The sequence below is a fragment of the Rhinopithecus roxellana genome, chromosome 8 (assembly GCF_007565055.1).
Source record: "Rhinopithecus roxellana isolate Shanxi Qingling chromosome 8, ASM756505v1, whole genome shotgun sequence".
Classification (NCBI taxonomy): domain Eukaryota; kingdom Metazoa; phylum Chordata; class Mammalia; order Primates; family Cercopithecidae; genus Rhinopithecus; species Rhinopithecus roxellana.
In genome coordinates this window covers 133,285,400-133,300,855 of record NC_044556.1, presented here as the reverse complement: position 1 = coordinate 133,300,855, position 15,456 = coordinate 133,285,400, and the positions used below count along the sequence as shown (strand labels likewise).

General features: G+C 41.9%; 2 protein-coding genes across 3 annotated transcripts in view; one reads left to right on the top strand and one right to left on the bottom strand.

The window, feature by feature from the left end:
- Nucleotides 1-4,491, top strand: part of NMNAT2 (nicotinamide nucleotide adenylyltransferase 2) — a 172,387-nt gene extending 167,896 nt beyond the window's left edge. The window contains exon 11 of one of the 2 annotated variants that reach the window (XM_010368930.1): nucleotides 4,220-4,491. In XM_010368930.1, the coding sequence (XP_010367232.1) occupies nucleotides 4,220-4,322 (103 nt within the window). In that variant the 3' untranslated portion in view covers nucleotides 4,323-4,491. The remainder of the gene's footprint in view (nucleotides 1-4,219) is intronic. The other variant, XM_010368931.1, reaches the window with a different exon arrangement.
- A 7,837-nt stretch (nucleotides 4,492-12,328) lies between these two features.
- LAMC2 (laminin subunit gamma 2) overlaps nucleotides 12,329-15,456 on the bottom strand; it is a 67,307-nt gene continuing 64,179 nt past the window's right edge. Inside the window, exon 24 of the mRNA XM_010368929.2 lies at nucleotides 12,329-14,072. Coding sequence (XP_010367231.1) covers nucleotides 13,819-14,072 — 254 coding nt within the window. The 3' untranslated portion in view covers nucleotides 12,329-13,818. The remainder of the gene's footprint in view (nucleotides 14,073-15,456) is intronic.

The following is a 15,456-nucleotide window of genomic DNA, read 5'->3' as shown; positions in this document are numbered from 1 at the left end:
AGCCTGGCCAATATGGTGAAACCCTATCTCTACTAAAAACACAAAAATTATCCAGGCATGTGACTGTAATCCCAGATACTTGGGAGGCTGAGGCAGGAGAATTGCTTGAATCCAGAAGGCGGAGGTTGCAGTGAACTGAGATCACGTGCCACTGCACTCCAGCCTGGGCAACAGAGCGAGACTCTATATATATAAAAAAAAAAAAAGACACCACAAGAAAAGAAAACTGTAGGCCAATATTTCTGATGAACATTGAGAACAAAAGTCCTCAATAAAATATTAGCAAATTGAATTCAACAACACAACATGAAGCTTATACATGATGATCAAGTAGGACTTATCCCTGGCTCACAAGGCTGGTGTAACATATGCAAATCAGTCAATGTGATACATCACATAAATAGACTGAAAGATAAAAACCACATGACCATAGCAGTTGATGCAGATGAAGCATTGGACAAAGTTCAACATCCTTTCTTGATAAAGACTCTTAACAGTTTAAATATAGAAGGAAAGTTCTTCAACATAATAAAGGCTATTTATTTTTATTTTTATTTTTATTTTTTGAGATGGAGTCTCGTTCTTTCACTCAGGCTGGAGTGTAGTGGCACAGTCTCAGATCACTGCAACCTCCGCCTCCTGGGTTCACACAATTCTCCTGCCTTAGCCTCCTGAATAGCTGAAATTACAGGCGCATACCACCACGCCCGGCTAATTTTTTGTGTGTTTTTAGTAGAGACAGGATTTCACTATGTTGACCAGATGGTCTCGAAATCCTGACCTTGTGATCTGCCTGCTTCAGACTCCCAAAGTGCTGGGATTATAGGCATGAGCCACCGCACCCAGCAAGGCCATTTATTTATTTATTTTTAAACCCACAGCTAGCATTATAATCAATGGGGAGAAAATGAAAGCTTTTCCTCTAAGACCTGGTATAAAGCAAGAACACCCACTATCCCCACTTCCATTCAGCATAGTACTGAAAGTATTATCAAGGGCAGTTAGCCAGCCGTGGTGGCTCACACCTGTAATCCCAGCAGTTTGGGTGACCGAGGTATGTGGATCACTTGAGGTCAGGAGTTAGAGACCAGCCTAGCCAACATGGTGAAACCCCGACTCTAGTAAAAATACAAAAACTAGCTGGGCGTGCTGGCGTGTGCCTGTAATCCCAGCTACTCAGGAGGCTGAGGCAGGAGAATCACCTGAACCCCGGAGGCTGAGGTTGCAGTGAACCAAGATCACACCATTGCACTCCAGCCTGGGTAACAGAGTGAGACTCTGTCTGAAAAAAAAAAAAGAAAGAAAAGAAAGAGAAAGAAACCCTTAGGAATAAATTTAACCAAGGAAGTGAAATATCTGTACATAGAAGAGTACAAAACATGGGCAAAAGAAATTGAAGATGACACAAATAAATGAAATAAATGAAAAGCATTTCATGCTCATGGATCAGAAAAGTTAATATTGCTAAAATGTCCATGCTACCTAAAGCAATATAAAGATTTAATGAAATCCCTATCAAAATCCCAATGGGGGCATTCCTACTTCACAGAAATAGAAAAATCAACCCTAAAATTTGCTCAGAACTGCAAAAGACCCTGAATAACCAAAGCAATTATGAGAACAAAAAAGTTGGAGGTATCACACTTCTTCATTTAAAATGATATTACAAAGTTATAGTAATCAAAAGAGTATCGTACTGGCATAAAAGCAGACACATAGAGCAGTGGAACAGAATAGTGAGCCCAGAAATAAATTCAAACATATATGGTCAACTGATTTTTGACAAAGGTACCAAAAAGGCACAATAAAGAGAGGATAGTCTCTTCAATAGATGGTGCCAAGAAAACTGGATTTCTATATGCAATAATGAAATTGGACCTTATCTTACACCAGCCACAAAAATCAGCTCAAAATGGATAAAGGACCTAAGCGTAAGACCTGAGGAAAAAAAAAAATACAGAAGCAAACATAGGGGAAAATCTCCTTGACATTGGTCTTGGCAATTATGTCTTGGATGCCACACTGAAAGCACAGGCTACAAAAGCAAGTAAATAAATAAATAAATAAATAAGACTTCAAACTAAAAAGCTTCTGTACAGCAAGGAAACAATCAAATATTTTCAAATCATATATCAGATGGGGATTAATATCCAAGATTTATAAAGAACTTACACAACTCAAAATAGCAAGAAAACATATTACTCAACTAAAAACTGGGCAAAGGGGCAGGGTGTGATGGCTCATACCTATTATCCCAGCATACTAGGTGGCTGAGGTATAAAGATTGCTTGAGGCCAGGAGTTCCAGACATAGTGAGACCCTGTCTCTATCCTTACCCGTTCCCACCAAAAAAAAAAAAAAAAAAAAAAAAAAAAAAATTAGCCAGGCATGGTAGCATGTGCCTGAAGTCCTAGCTGCTTGAGAGGCTGAGGCAGGAGGATTGCTTGAGCCCAGGAGTTTGAGGCTCCAGTGAGACATGACTGCACTACTACACTCCAGCCTGGGCAACAGAGTGAGATCCTGTCTCTCTCAAAACAAACAAACAAACAAACAAACAAACAAACAAACCACCAGAGGATTTGAGTAGACATCTCTCCAGAGATGACATAAAAATTGCTAACAGGTGCATAAAAAGATGCTCAACATCACTAATCACCAGGGAAATACAAATTAAAGGCACTATGAGATTCTACATCACACCTATTAGAATAGCTATTATCAAAAAGACAAGAGATAACAAATGTTGATGAGGGTGTGGAGAAAGGAAACCCTTGTAAACTGTTGGTGGGAATGTAGATTGGTACAACCATTATAGAAAACAGTATAAAGGTTCCTAAAGAGATTAAAAATGGAACTGCCATATGACCCAGCAATTCCTCTTCTGGGTATACACCCAAAGGAAATGAAATTACCACCTTGTAAAGATACTTCCATTTCCAAGTTTATTGTGGCATTATTCACAGTAGCCAAGATATGGAAACAACCTAGATGTCCATCAATGGATGAATAGATAAAGAAAACGTGTTCACACACACACACACACACACACACACACACACACACACACACAGAAGTGGAATATTATTCGACTTAAAAAAGGAGATCCTACCACTTGCCACAACTTGGCTAGACCTGGAAGACATTCTGCCAAGTGATATCAGCCAGACACAGAAAGAAAAATATTGCGTGATTTCACTTATATGTGGAATCTTAAATGCACAGGTAGAGAATAAAACAATGATTACCAAGGTCAAGTGTGGACGGCAGAAAGTGGAGAGATATAGGTCAAAGGATACAAAGTAGCAAATATGTAGGAATATGTGTGGAATCTTAAACATACAGATAGAGAATAAAACATGATTACCAGGGTCAAGTGTGGAGGGCAGAAAGTGGGGAGATATAGATCAAAGGATACAAGGTAGCAAATATGTAGGACAAACAAGTTGAAAGATCTAATGTGTGACATGAGGATGACAGCTAATAATAGTGTATTATATTTAGGACTTTTGCTAAATTAGTAGATTATAGCTATTCTCGCCACAAGAAGAACAAATATGTATCTGAGTGAGATGATGGATATATTAATATTGTTCCACTACAGTAACCATTAAACTATATTATATAAATAATATAATATTAACACTGTTATGTAAATAATATAATATAATATTAACACTATTATATAAATAATATAGTATAATATATAAATTATAAAATATAAATATGTAATATAACAGATAGTATATTATACTATATTATATGATGATAATATATGTGCATCTTACAACATCAGATTGTATGTCTTAAATATACACAATACAATTTATTTGAGAAAAGAGAATAGCGAATACATTAGATGCCCGCTGTGTGTCTGGTGCTCTTCTAAGTGCTTTACATAATGACTCATTTAATCCTTTGAATAGCTAAATGAGAGGGGCCCAGATATTACCCTCATTTTAGAGGAAAAAAGCTGAAGAACAGAAGGGCTTAAATAACTTTCCCAAGGCCTCTTGCCTAGGAAGTGGCAGAACCACAATGAATGATGTCACCAAGGTGGGGAAGGAGTTGTGGAGGCAAGAGGGTTTTTCCTAATACAGAACCATTTACTCAACCTGAGAAAAGGCTAGAAATGGGGTGTTGGGGAGACACGGGGTATGTCAGTCCTCCTGGCTTGCTTTGGGTGTGGACGTCCGTCTGATTGTCATCTCTTCTCGTGCAGGCTGGCCCTGCAGCATGGGGACGGCCATGTTGTGGATTACCTGTCCCAGCCGGTCATCGACTACATCCTTAAAAGCCAGCTGTACATCAATGCCTCCGGCTAGCAGCTACACAGCGCTCGGCTCCACTCTCCCCTCGTTCTCCGGCAACACAATGGCCCCTCCATCTTTGTCAGCCCCCTGTTTCTCTCCTGCCTCTCTGTTTTTCCATCTCCTCGTCTTGACTGTTTTCCCTACTTGCTGACTTAACCCCTCATAGTGTGGGGGACCTGCAGAGAACTATGGCATTCCCTATTCCACAGCCATCTTTGGACAGACTTTCCTCTAGTCTCCGGGTTGGGGGTGGGTGAGGGAATGGGGTGGGAGTCGGGGGAAGTGCAGTCCTTGGAGATGTACTGGTGTCCGTCTCCCAGCATGCTCTGGGGACGCGGCTCTGGTGCCCCTCCTCCCAGCATGCTCTAGAGAGGTGGCTCTGGTGCCCCTCCTCCCAGCATGTTCTGGGGAGGCAGCTCTGGCTCTCGCCTTCCCAGCATGCCCTTTACTACAAAGGGCTGTTTTTCTTTTCTTTCTTTTGTTTATTTATTTTTCTTTGTTCACTCCCTGTAGAACTTGGATGAAATCAGTGTCCATGGTTCTTTATGTTTGTAGTCTTGATGTGCTCCCGTGGTATTACTTCCCCTCTGATAGGACACTGTAGCCAGCCTCAGCACTCAGTGAGTGCATCAGGGCCACACCCAGTAGAGAAGGCCAAGCAACCTCCACTTCTCCAGCACCACACACACGCACACACACACACACATGCGTGCGCACTTGCGTATGCACACACACACACACTGTAGCAGTAGCAGCAGCAGCAGCAGCAACCTTTGATCAGGAGTGAGATTTTCAGTTTCTGAAACCTGGGACGCAAGTCTGGGGATAGTCGGTTTTCTCAGAATAATTTGAATCTGTTTTCTTAGTTTCAAATGATCATTTCCCTGTTGCTCTGAGCGTATGATGACACAGAGCCAGTCCATCCTCATTTCCTGGTGGCATCTGTTCATTTACTTATGTGGGCTGTAGCTGATGGCACAGTGCAGGTTCCCTACCAGCCAGGGATTTCCAAGGGACCTTTGGAGATCATGCTTAGACACATTCCTGCATCTGAGAAGAATCACATAGGCAGGACTAGATCCAGATCATGCAGTCGTGTCTTTAAAAAAGCAAAACAATACAAAACAACACTAGGAGTCCACTCAGTCCTGGAGGTCTTTGCTAATTGGAATTATGTATTGTCTGTTGGGCCGGGAAATGTCTCTTTCATATTGTAAGTCCAGGAGGAACTAGGAGAAAGCAATTTGTTGCCCTGATGATAACTGATTATTTTCACTCTCTCTAGCCGAGGTAACTCAGACAGTGCCTGAGGTCAGTTCCTTCTTGAGAAGCAGTGCCTTGGCCTTATTTCTGTGGTTGGTTCTAGCCCCTGCAGAGCCCGGAAGCTGCAGGAACTGTCTGAGAAAATCTCCCTAACAGGGTAGTGGGTTCCCAGAAGGGAGATCTGGGAGGGGTCAGGAGCCACTAAGTTGTTTCACTCCTTTTTTCTCTAATTTTCTACTTTCCTCTCTGCTCGTGCAGACAGTTTTGCTAGCTTTCCTTCTGGTTACTAGGGTCTCATGCATGTCCTGCTTGGAGAGCCATAAGGAAACTGCTCTCTTGTGCTTTTTGTCTCTCATCCAGTCTCTGGCCCTTAGGATTCTAGTCTTTGAGAAATAGTCCCTGAGTATTAGGATACTTCTATCAAAATCTAGTACCAACTATGGCCAGGAGAGGCCATGTGGGACCTGAAAGCAAAGACAATGTTCTTTACCACACATTTCACATCGGCAACATCCTTCAGTTGTGGGAAAAGGAACAGAAGAACATGGTAGAGCAGCATCCAGAGAGTCTGTTATTCCTCTTGGATTTTTAAAAATAATCTTCAGAGGAAGGAAGGAAAATCCTATTTTTGAGTATCAGGGTTTGACTAGGGATCATGAAGTAATAAACTGAAAAACACTTTAGAGTTCAGTTAATCCAACACTTTCCTTTAAAAGGTGAGGCAGCAGAGGCCCATGGGATTAAATGGCTGGTCCAGGTCAGCCAGCAGGTGTAAAGCCTGACAAGAAGATATTATTTCCCTGACCCCTAGGCCGTCACACTATACCCTCCATTTCCTCATGTTGCTGACCAGGTACCCATGTGATTTCTACACTTTCCAAGCCTTACCCTGGCATCTTTCTTTTAAATTATGTCTGTCCCCGGTGCTCCCCACACAGAGGATGGTAACACCAGTCCCAGGGGAGGGTGTGATAGTAAGGAAGGCCACTGTTAGGTTTCCTTTAGAAAGAGATCTCAACAGCTTGGAAGAAATCCCAGAAACGGACTCCATGAATCCAAGAAAGAATTGCTTTGGGGAAGGTGAAGGGAGACCCAGAGAGTGCTCAGGATGATGCTACTGCTGGAGAGCGAAATCTGGAACAGCCTTTGTCCAGGCAGAACAATCATAAGCCAGGAAATGAAACAAAGGAAAACAGGTGCCTGAATTTCCTGGGGAAACATGGCTTGTTTAAGGACTTGGAGTTATGGATAGACTTTATGGGACCCACATGAGCAGACCTGAGGAAGACTCGATTTCTTTTACTTTGGTCCTCTCTGTTACTCTGCTGTAGTCAAGCCCCGTTTGGTCTACAGCCCACGAGAAGGAATGAAGCTGGCTCTGTACTCTCTGCATACAGCCAGAAGGCATGCAGTGGGGAGGGAAAGTGAGATGAATGAAGACAAAGAACAGGTGCCATAGAAGTAGATTTCTAGGAATGAAGTGGGGCAGATCTTATCTTTGTGGATTACAGGTGCTGTACTAAAAACAGGTTTCCTATTTAATATAAAAAGAAAGTGAATCTTCTTTCGGATAGAATCGTCCATTCCCATCGCCGCCCCGGCCCCCCTCCCCAACACACACACGCGCACACACACACACACACACACACACACACATGCCCTTTCATTTGCTAGGGAAAGGTCACAGCACAACTGAATCCAGGACAAGACATTGTGACCGTGACCCAGCCACAGTCAATACCAGAAAGATAATTCAGAGTCTGAAGTGGTGACCCAGGTGCCAACAGGATAACCTCTGGGCCCCGACTTTGCCTCTGGGGTCCTGCTCCTTCCTGCAAGGCCAATCCAAGACTGGCATGGCTCAGAGGTTGTGAGAAAGGCATGGACTGGAACAATCATGTCCAGAGGGGTCTGAAGTTTTGTTTCCTGCCCACCAGCAAAAAATATCCCTCCCATTTTTCTGAAAGTGGCTGATGTAAGAACAGGCAGAAGGAATTTTTGTCAATAACTCTGTCCTTAAGGAATGGTCCTCCGGGAGGGCTGTGCTGCTAGTGGGTACCTCAGTCACACACCCCCAACCCCAGGTAGCCTCTAGAGCCTTCTTGCTTTCATTTTCCTTGAATGTACATAGGAACAAGGGGGGAAAGTCTCTTACTGAAGTGCCTGAAACCCAAAGCTAGAGCTTCTAGAGACACCGTTCTTCCTGTCTCAGCTTGGCCAGCCTTTCAACAATGTTCTCTAGTTTCAAGCTCCAGCTTCTCAGAAAGAATTAAAGAACTTGCTGTTCAAATTAAATAGAAAGTTAGACTCAATAATTGAACTACAGCAAAAGGCAGAGAATTACAGGGAGAAACAACTTTTACTTAACAACCCAATTCTACTCTCCCCAAACCGATACACACACACACACACACAGACACACACACACACACACACACACACACACACTCTTTTAGAGGACTAAGAGAGAGAAGCATGTTACTACATTTTACTCATCCAAACAGTAATGCAAAAATAAAACGGAAGAATATGAAAAGCTCAGGATCTCTCCCAAGGCTACCTACTGCAGGAGGGCCAACAGGTGAGATGGGAAGAATGGAAACAGGGACCGATTTTGTGGCTCATACAATTAGGACACCTTAGGAATAGCATTGTAGTAATGGCGATGAATATGCTCTGCCAAATTCATCCAGTCTGCACCATCTTATAGCTGCCCAGCACACTCGACTGTTCATGTGGTCTCTTTGTAGTGTGAGTTTGGAGTGTCCTATTAGCCTGTTCTGGTTAGGAATGAGTAACGGCTCTTTCCCTCGACCTTAGTCTAGTCCCAGGGCTGAGGATTCAGCTGGATCCACATGGTCTTGAGGGTTGGCATGGGGAGGGGGAAGCTTTTTTTGAATCACTTTTTGATCACATAATCTGCCATTTTAAGAGTAAGATTTGCTTTATGGAATCAATTCATTAATAAAAAATGATATTCAAGTTGCAATACCATTTCACAGTGAAATATTTTGAGTACAATTTTGTTGCTAGAATAGTCATGGGCAAGAGTTTTATGCAAAATGTTTCAATTATGTTAATAAATAAGACAATGCTACAAGAGTCTTGTGTCTTGCTCAAGAACCTTCTCTGTGAGTTGCAGCATTAATCACTTTTTCTTCATAATCTTACTTGACAGGAGACAACAGTTGTAAAAATGTACTTAGAACAAGCAGTTTCCTGCCTGGTTCAGCTGATGCCATATGTGTAATATAAAAGTATGTACAGCCACATCCAAGGATGATAAAGGGAAGAATAATTAGCAAATTTGTAAATTGTGTCTCTGTTTTCTTAGTTTTAAAACATTAAATCTTAGATCTTGATAATCTGCATAGTCCAGTGTTGGTTAACTTTGGCTCCTCAATGAAATTAGTACTTTATGAAATAAAATTATATTTATGAAAATGAAAAATTTGAACAACTTTTTAGCCTGAAAGATCTTAACCAAAACAGAACTTGTTAAACTCGCAATTTGTTTTGGCAATGTAAACAAGCAAAAGTGAATAATTTGTTAACTGTTCAATCCTGCTGTGATTATCAGTTCTTATTTCACCTTCAATCATGTCACACACCCTGTATTGGGTTAGGTGCGAATGGTGATTGCCATTAGCTAATTATCAGATATGATTCAGAAGGTGAAACAGTAATTCCCTGTTAGGCTAGCTCATTGAAGGGTTAGCCATTTGTTTATCAGATTAATTTTTTAAACGAATCATTTGGTTCTTGGAGTTCTTAGTATTTTTTTCTTTTATCTTTCATTTTTCGCTTAAAATTGAGATGTAGCAGCTTTGTATGCATCTGTGTGGGTTTCATGGCACATCATAATGATGCTTGATATGTTTGTAAATTGATCACTTGTGTTTACATTTGCTATTTTGTTCACAAAGCTAAACACTGCCTTTTTTTCCTTGTCCTGAGAGTACATAAATGATGAAAGCTCATTTGTTTGCTTTGGGTTTTGTTTTTGTTTTGTTTTGTTTTGTTTTGAAACAGAGTTTCACTCTTGTCGCCCATGCTGGAGTGCAATGGCGCAATCTCAGTTCACTGCAACATCAGCCTCCTGGGTTCAAGTGAGTCTCCTGCCTCAGTCTCTAGAGTAACTGGGATTACAGGTGCCTGCCACCACACCAAGCTAATTTTTGTATTTTTAGTGGAGACAGAATTTTGCCATGTTGGCCAGGTTGGTCTCAAACTCCTGACCTCAGGTGATCCACCTGCCTCAGTCTCCCAGAGTGCTGGGATTACGGGCGTGAGCCACCGCGTTTAGCCAAGAGCTCATTTAAAGTGAAATATAAACACTGGTTTAATTTGCTAACTTACAAAATATATATACTAAATATGAATTAACATATGTGCACATACACATTTCTTCCCTTATGACCTATATGTAAGCTTTAGATCTTTGGATTTCCTAGAAAGTTCCATGTAGCCAATAGTATGAAGAAAGGAGAGAAAAATTCGGCGGGGTGCGGTGGCTCAAGCCTGTAATCCCAGCACTTTGGGAGGCCGAGGCGGGCGGATCACGAGGTCAGGAGATGGAGACCATCCTGGCTAACACGGTGAAACCCCGTCTCTACTAAAAATTCAAAAAATTAGCCGGGCGTGGTGGCGGACGCCTGTAGTCCCAGCTACTCGGAGGCTGAGGCGGAAGAATGGCGTGAACCCGGGAGGCGGAGCTTGCAGTGAGCCGAGATCGCGCCACTGCACTCCAGCCTGGGCGACAGAGCGAGACTCTGTCTCAAAAAAAAAAAAAAAAAAGGAGAGAAAAATTCTAACCTTTGTTCTCCAGGTGGAAAATTGAACTACAGCAAGAATCCATAACCTTTCCATTGCCATGCAAAACATTAAAAGAAGACACAATAAACATATTTCTGGTCCTTGAGACTTGTTCAAAACACTGAATATCACTAAGCATTTTCTCGTCCTTTTCTCCAGCCTCCCAAGAGGCTGAGAGAAGTACTGGAGAGTACTGAAAAGAAACCACATCCTCGGAGAAGACCAGAAATACATCTGCTAAGAAGTTATAGTCTATGGGCAGTTTCATGTCCACCCCTCTCTCCAAAGAGAGGTCCCTAAGAGTTAAAGTAGATGATGACGTGTGTAATAGCTTACCAACAGCATAATTAACCAGAAACTCTCAGAGGAGAAGTTCAAGAAAGCTTTCACTATGAACTACAAATACTGATGAAAAATCAGAAGGAAAGCTTCCTTATCTTGGCAGGGTCAGGTTAAGGACTGACATGAGTCTAGGTGCTGGGGAAGCCACATGCCCTTCTCTCTTCTTAGGGATAACTTTTCAGGTCTTTAGAAATGAGAGAATTATTTGTACACCAAGGGAAGTCCCGTAAGTTATTTTTCTATTCCCCATCTCTACTCAGGTATCATCTCCCATCTGTCAGGGAAGACAGTCAGACCGTTTTACAACTTTTTTTTTTTTTTTTTTTTTGGAGACGTAGTCTTGCTCTGTCACCCAGGCTTGAGTGCAATGGTACGATCTTGACTCACTGCAAGCTCTGCCTCCCAGGTTCACGCCATTCTCCTGACTCAGCCTCCCAAGTAGCTGGGACTACAAGTGCCCGCCACCACATCTGGCTAATTTTTTGTATTTTTGGTGGAGACAGGATTTCACTGTGTTAGCCAGGATGGTCTCAATCTCTTGATGTCGTGATCTGCCCGCCTCGGCCTCCCAAAGTGCTGGAATTACAGGCGTGAGCCACCGCGCCCAGCCTCTTATGACTTTTAAAACAATCTATTCCATTGAGGAATCCTTATATGATTACACATACCATGGTTATTAACTAATGGGATCCGTCACCAAGTTTCCTAGAACACATACTGTCTAATCTTACACTTGGAAGAGACAGCCAATCACCGACAATGCATTTTCTCCTTTCATAATGTAGAATTGTCACTGAGAAGTGGCTTCCAACAAAGGACTACATCTTCCAGACCCCTTTGCAGGGTAGATGTGATTGTTTTCATGGGTTTTGGACCATGGCATGTGAGGCCCTCCTAAGCTCAGCCTTCCTGTGTCTCCTTACTCCATGTTCTTTTCCATCAGCTGGTGACAACCTGCTGGAATGGTCATAACCCTCCATTCCCCCAGGCAACCTCAGAAGTCACATGTTGTAAATGGCAGGGCCTCTGAAATGACTGTGGAGTCTGGGCACTGGTTGTTTATTACAGCAAGAGATCTGTAGAATGTGTAATTGGGTATGCCAAGACAGGATTACAAATTCATTTTCATAGAAGGTAAAGCAAAGTGACCAGACCTATCAGAATTTGGGGGTCAATGGACACAAGCAGGATTCTTTCCTCAGTCACTTGTGTAGATGGCCAATTCATGATCTTAATTTAGTACATTTTAACTTCTTAAAAAGCATGACATATGCACCACAAACTATTAATTTTACCTTCATTTTATAGCTGATGAAAAAGATAAGAATATTAACTATACCATCCCCCTCCATCCAGCTTGAGTTGTTCTAGAAATAAAGCTATATGCTTAGGAGACAGCATCAGTTAAACCTCATAAAAATCTCATTGACAGCATCATCAATCCCTTATGGTTGGAAAGAGCAAAGTAAGATGCTCAGAAGTGGGAAGTGAAGATGCTAACTCTAGGACCTATTGCCATTTCTGTGGCATTTTCATTTCCATTGCTTTGGTACCATGATAGGCTTAGAGTTTAGTAAATCAGAAACTGACCCCAGGCATCTAGCAATTGTTCTTTATTGAAAAACACTTTCAGGAAAATCCAAGGAAATACAGAAGCAAGGCAGCACCATAGTCTTCTCGGCCGAGGTGGAAGTGCCTCTGGTTTCTCCAGCAATTCCCACTGGAGTTATCATGACTCAAGAGTCTGTTGCAATCAGTTGTAGAAAGGCAGAGAGTGACAGTTGGAATGCAAAGAAATGTGCACAACCCAGAGCTCTCTCAGCTTTGCCAAAACTCAAGTGCCCCCATGGGAGGGTCTTGCAACATATGTTCTGTTGAGCAAAGAGGTTGCAAACCAAGCAGTTATTGCAATAAACACCACTTGTGACAAACAAGGTTTGTAGGTTTCAATTTATTTTTTAAAAATGCTTGTCTTCCTCACTAGACAATCAACTCTATGAGGGCAGAGACTATGTCAACACTGTACCACCAGCCCCTGGCACACAGTAGGTACTCAATAAATATAAGTTGGAAGGATGGATGGAGGTAATGGATGGAAGGATGGATGGAAAGATGAATGGAGGGATGGATGTGACCCAGCTGAAGTGTGATTAGGAACATTCTCTTGTTATGGGTGGAGGAAAGAGAGGGGAGATTGAGAAAATAAGATAAAATACATTGATGCATATCATTTTTGGTGTTTGAAAAGTAGGATTGAATTAGGACTAAGAAATCTAGAGAATTTTACCTCTTTCAATGCCCAAGCCACACTTTTCTATCACTTTTAAACTGAAAACATAAATGCCTTCCCAACATTTGCTTTGCTGGTAGAAAACGCTTTAATAATCTCTAAGTTGCCATGGCATCATTAAAAGAAAGGATGTCATGCCCGAGTCCAGAACTTAAAAGTGGCAGGCACCAGCAAGCACCATTGCTCCAAATGGGCTTGCCTTACAGGTCCTCACTCCAACACTGCTCACTTCCTCCAGCTTGAAAGTGGAGAATATGTTCACATGCTGGGTGGTAAGTAGGAGGAACTCTGATCAGCAAGAAGCTTGCAGTGGACAATATGAGGCATTAGTATTTTACTGGCCACAGTGTGACTGGGTTGCACTCTGTTCTGACATTAGGAAGAATTTCATGCCTGGGCAAAGTCAAAGTTTGTTTCCTTTAGTCACATTACTCAAAGAATAAGTTGACTGTAACCCAACAGCACTTGTCCAAATTCCAGGACTCCATTTATGACTATTCTGAGGCAAACATCTGCCTGTGCAGTTTGTCCTTCTATCCAGTCTATTCTTTGGGGTCCAGATCCTTGGTCAATCTCACACCCAGTGCTATCTGCCTCATTGCCCAGCATCAGGAAGCAAAGAGTATGGTGCAATAAGACAACAACCTGGCCACGGGATCAGGAATGGGGTCAGGTCAGTTGACATGAGCATACTCATTAAATATGTTCAAATGTTCCCATCCCACCCACCCACATGACATGGTCCCGAGCCCTGAGATCTATCCCAAGAACCTCAGTTGAGAAATCGTTATGACAGCTTCACTGTTGCTCAAGAACCGGGGTATTGTAGCAGCCTGGGGGTAGGTTGTCCCTAATGTTCTCTAAGTTCTTCACATCAGCCAGAATCCCATCTATGCTTGTCTCCAGCAAATGGAGGTGGCCCCTCTGCCGACGTGCCCTCTCTTCCAGCTCTGACATCATGGGCCGCAGTTGGCTGTTGATCTGGTTCTTGGCTCGGGAAAGCTTCTGCTCCAATAAGATCAGCCCCTCTTCATCTACACTGACAGGCTGGTCTATTTCAAGGAATGAGACATGAGTTAACATAGAAAAGCTGTAGTTAGATTTCCTTCAACATGAGTGCCTTTCTGTACCCATAACTAATTCCTGTTTCCACTTGCCTATAGCAAATAGTATACCATGAATTTTAAAGCTTGTTTTAAATTAGAAATCATCTAGAAAGAGTCCTGAGAAGGCTAGCCTAGCTACTAGACTATGAACAACCCTGTTCAAGACTCTGAGCTATCTAGTTCAGCAACATGATGTCTGGAGTTTTCCTTTCGTGTTAGGGTCAGTAGTTAACGCTCTGAGAAAAAAAAAAAAAAAAAAAAAAAAGAGGACTGAAAGTCATAGGGGACTGAGCACTATCCAAGCCCTTTGCCTAACATAGGTCACTGCTAGGATTAGATTCAACTCCAAATTATGCTTTCCAAACCACTCTTAAGAAATATCTTGCTGTTTTCTATTAGAAGACCTTTAGAAACTGGCTGAGCTTCAGGGTTAAAGAGGCCAAGGTATGCTTTGCCATTTGGGGAATGGATTCCAGCTGCTAGAAATTGATGTCAGACATCATTCTGGCCTGAAACAGCAGTCATCAGACTAGAAGTTATTTTATTTCCAATTTAAAATAAAATCACATTCATTCAGGTATGTGTTACCCATAGACTCTTTAAAACTAATGTCAATATGAAGGGCACCTGGCCAGACCCATTTAATTCAAATAGGTTTGAGTGGCCCTTGGTCAATTCGAACTCAAGGTCAAGTTGCCTCACATATCTGAGCTGAAGTGATAGTATTTGACTGCATGAGTTTATTATACCTAGAACAGTTAATCTCTTATCGATCCAGGACTTAAGAGAGCACACAGAGTAGAAACAACACTGTAACAAAAATGCTGATCCAAATGGATCTTTCACTTGGGGTCAGGGAGAATTTAGGAATTTAGGATTTTATGACACGCAGAGGAAGTTAAGTAAGCTTGGGAACAAAATAACCTTGTCTATGGGAAGGTGGCACGAGTTACTAGAAAAGAACACAAGCATTGGAGGCAAAAATATCTCAGTTTGGATCCTGGCTCCACAATTTACTATTTGACCTGTGGGGCATTATTAACCTCTGAGCCTCAGTTCAGTCCTTCATGAAATAAAATAATTAAAATGATAAAACCCACCATAGAGGACTTTTACAAGACAAATGATATTACACCATGAAAATATCTGGCATGATACCGGACACATAGTAAATGTTTAATAGCTTCCATCTACCCTGCTGTCCCTACTCTCTCATATTCTCTTTACAGGTCTCATTAGTTTCATTGCCTTTTTTTTTTTTTTTTTTTTTTTTTTTTTTTTTTTTTTTTTTTTTTTTTTTTTGAGGCGGAGTCTCGCTCTGTCGGCCGGA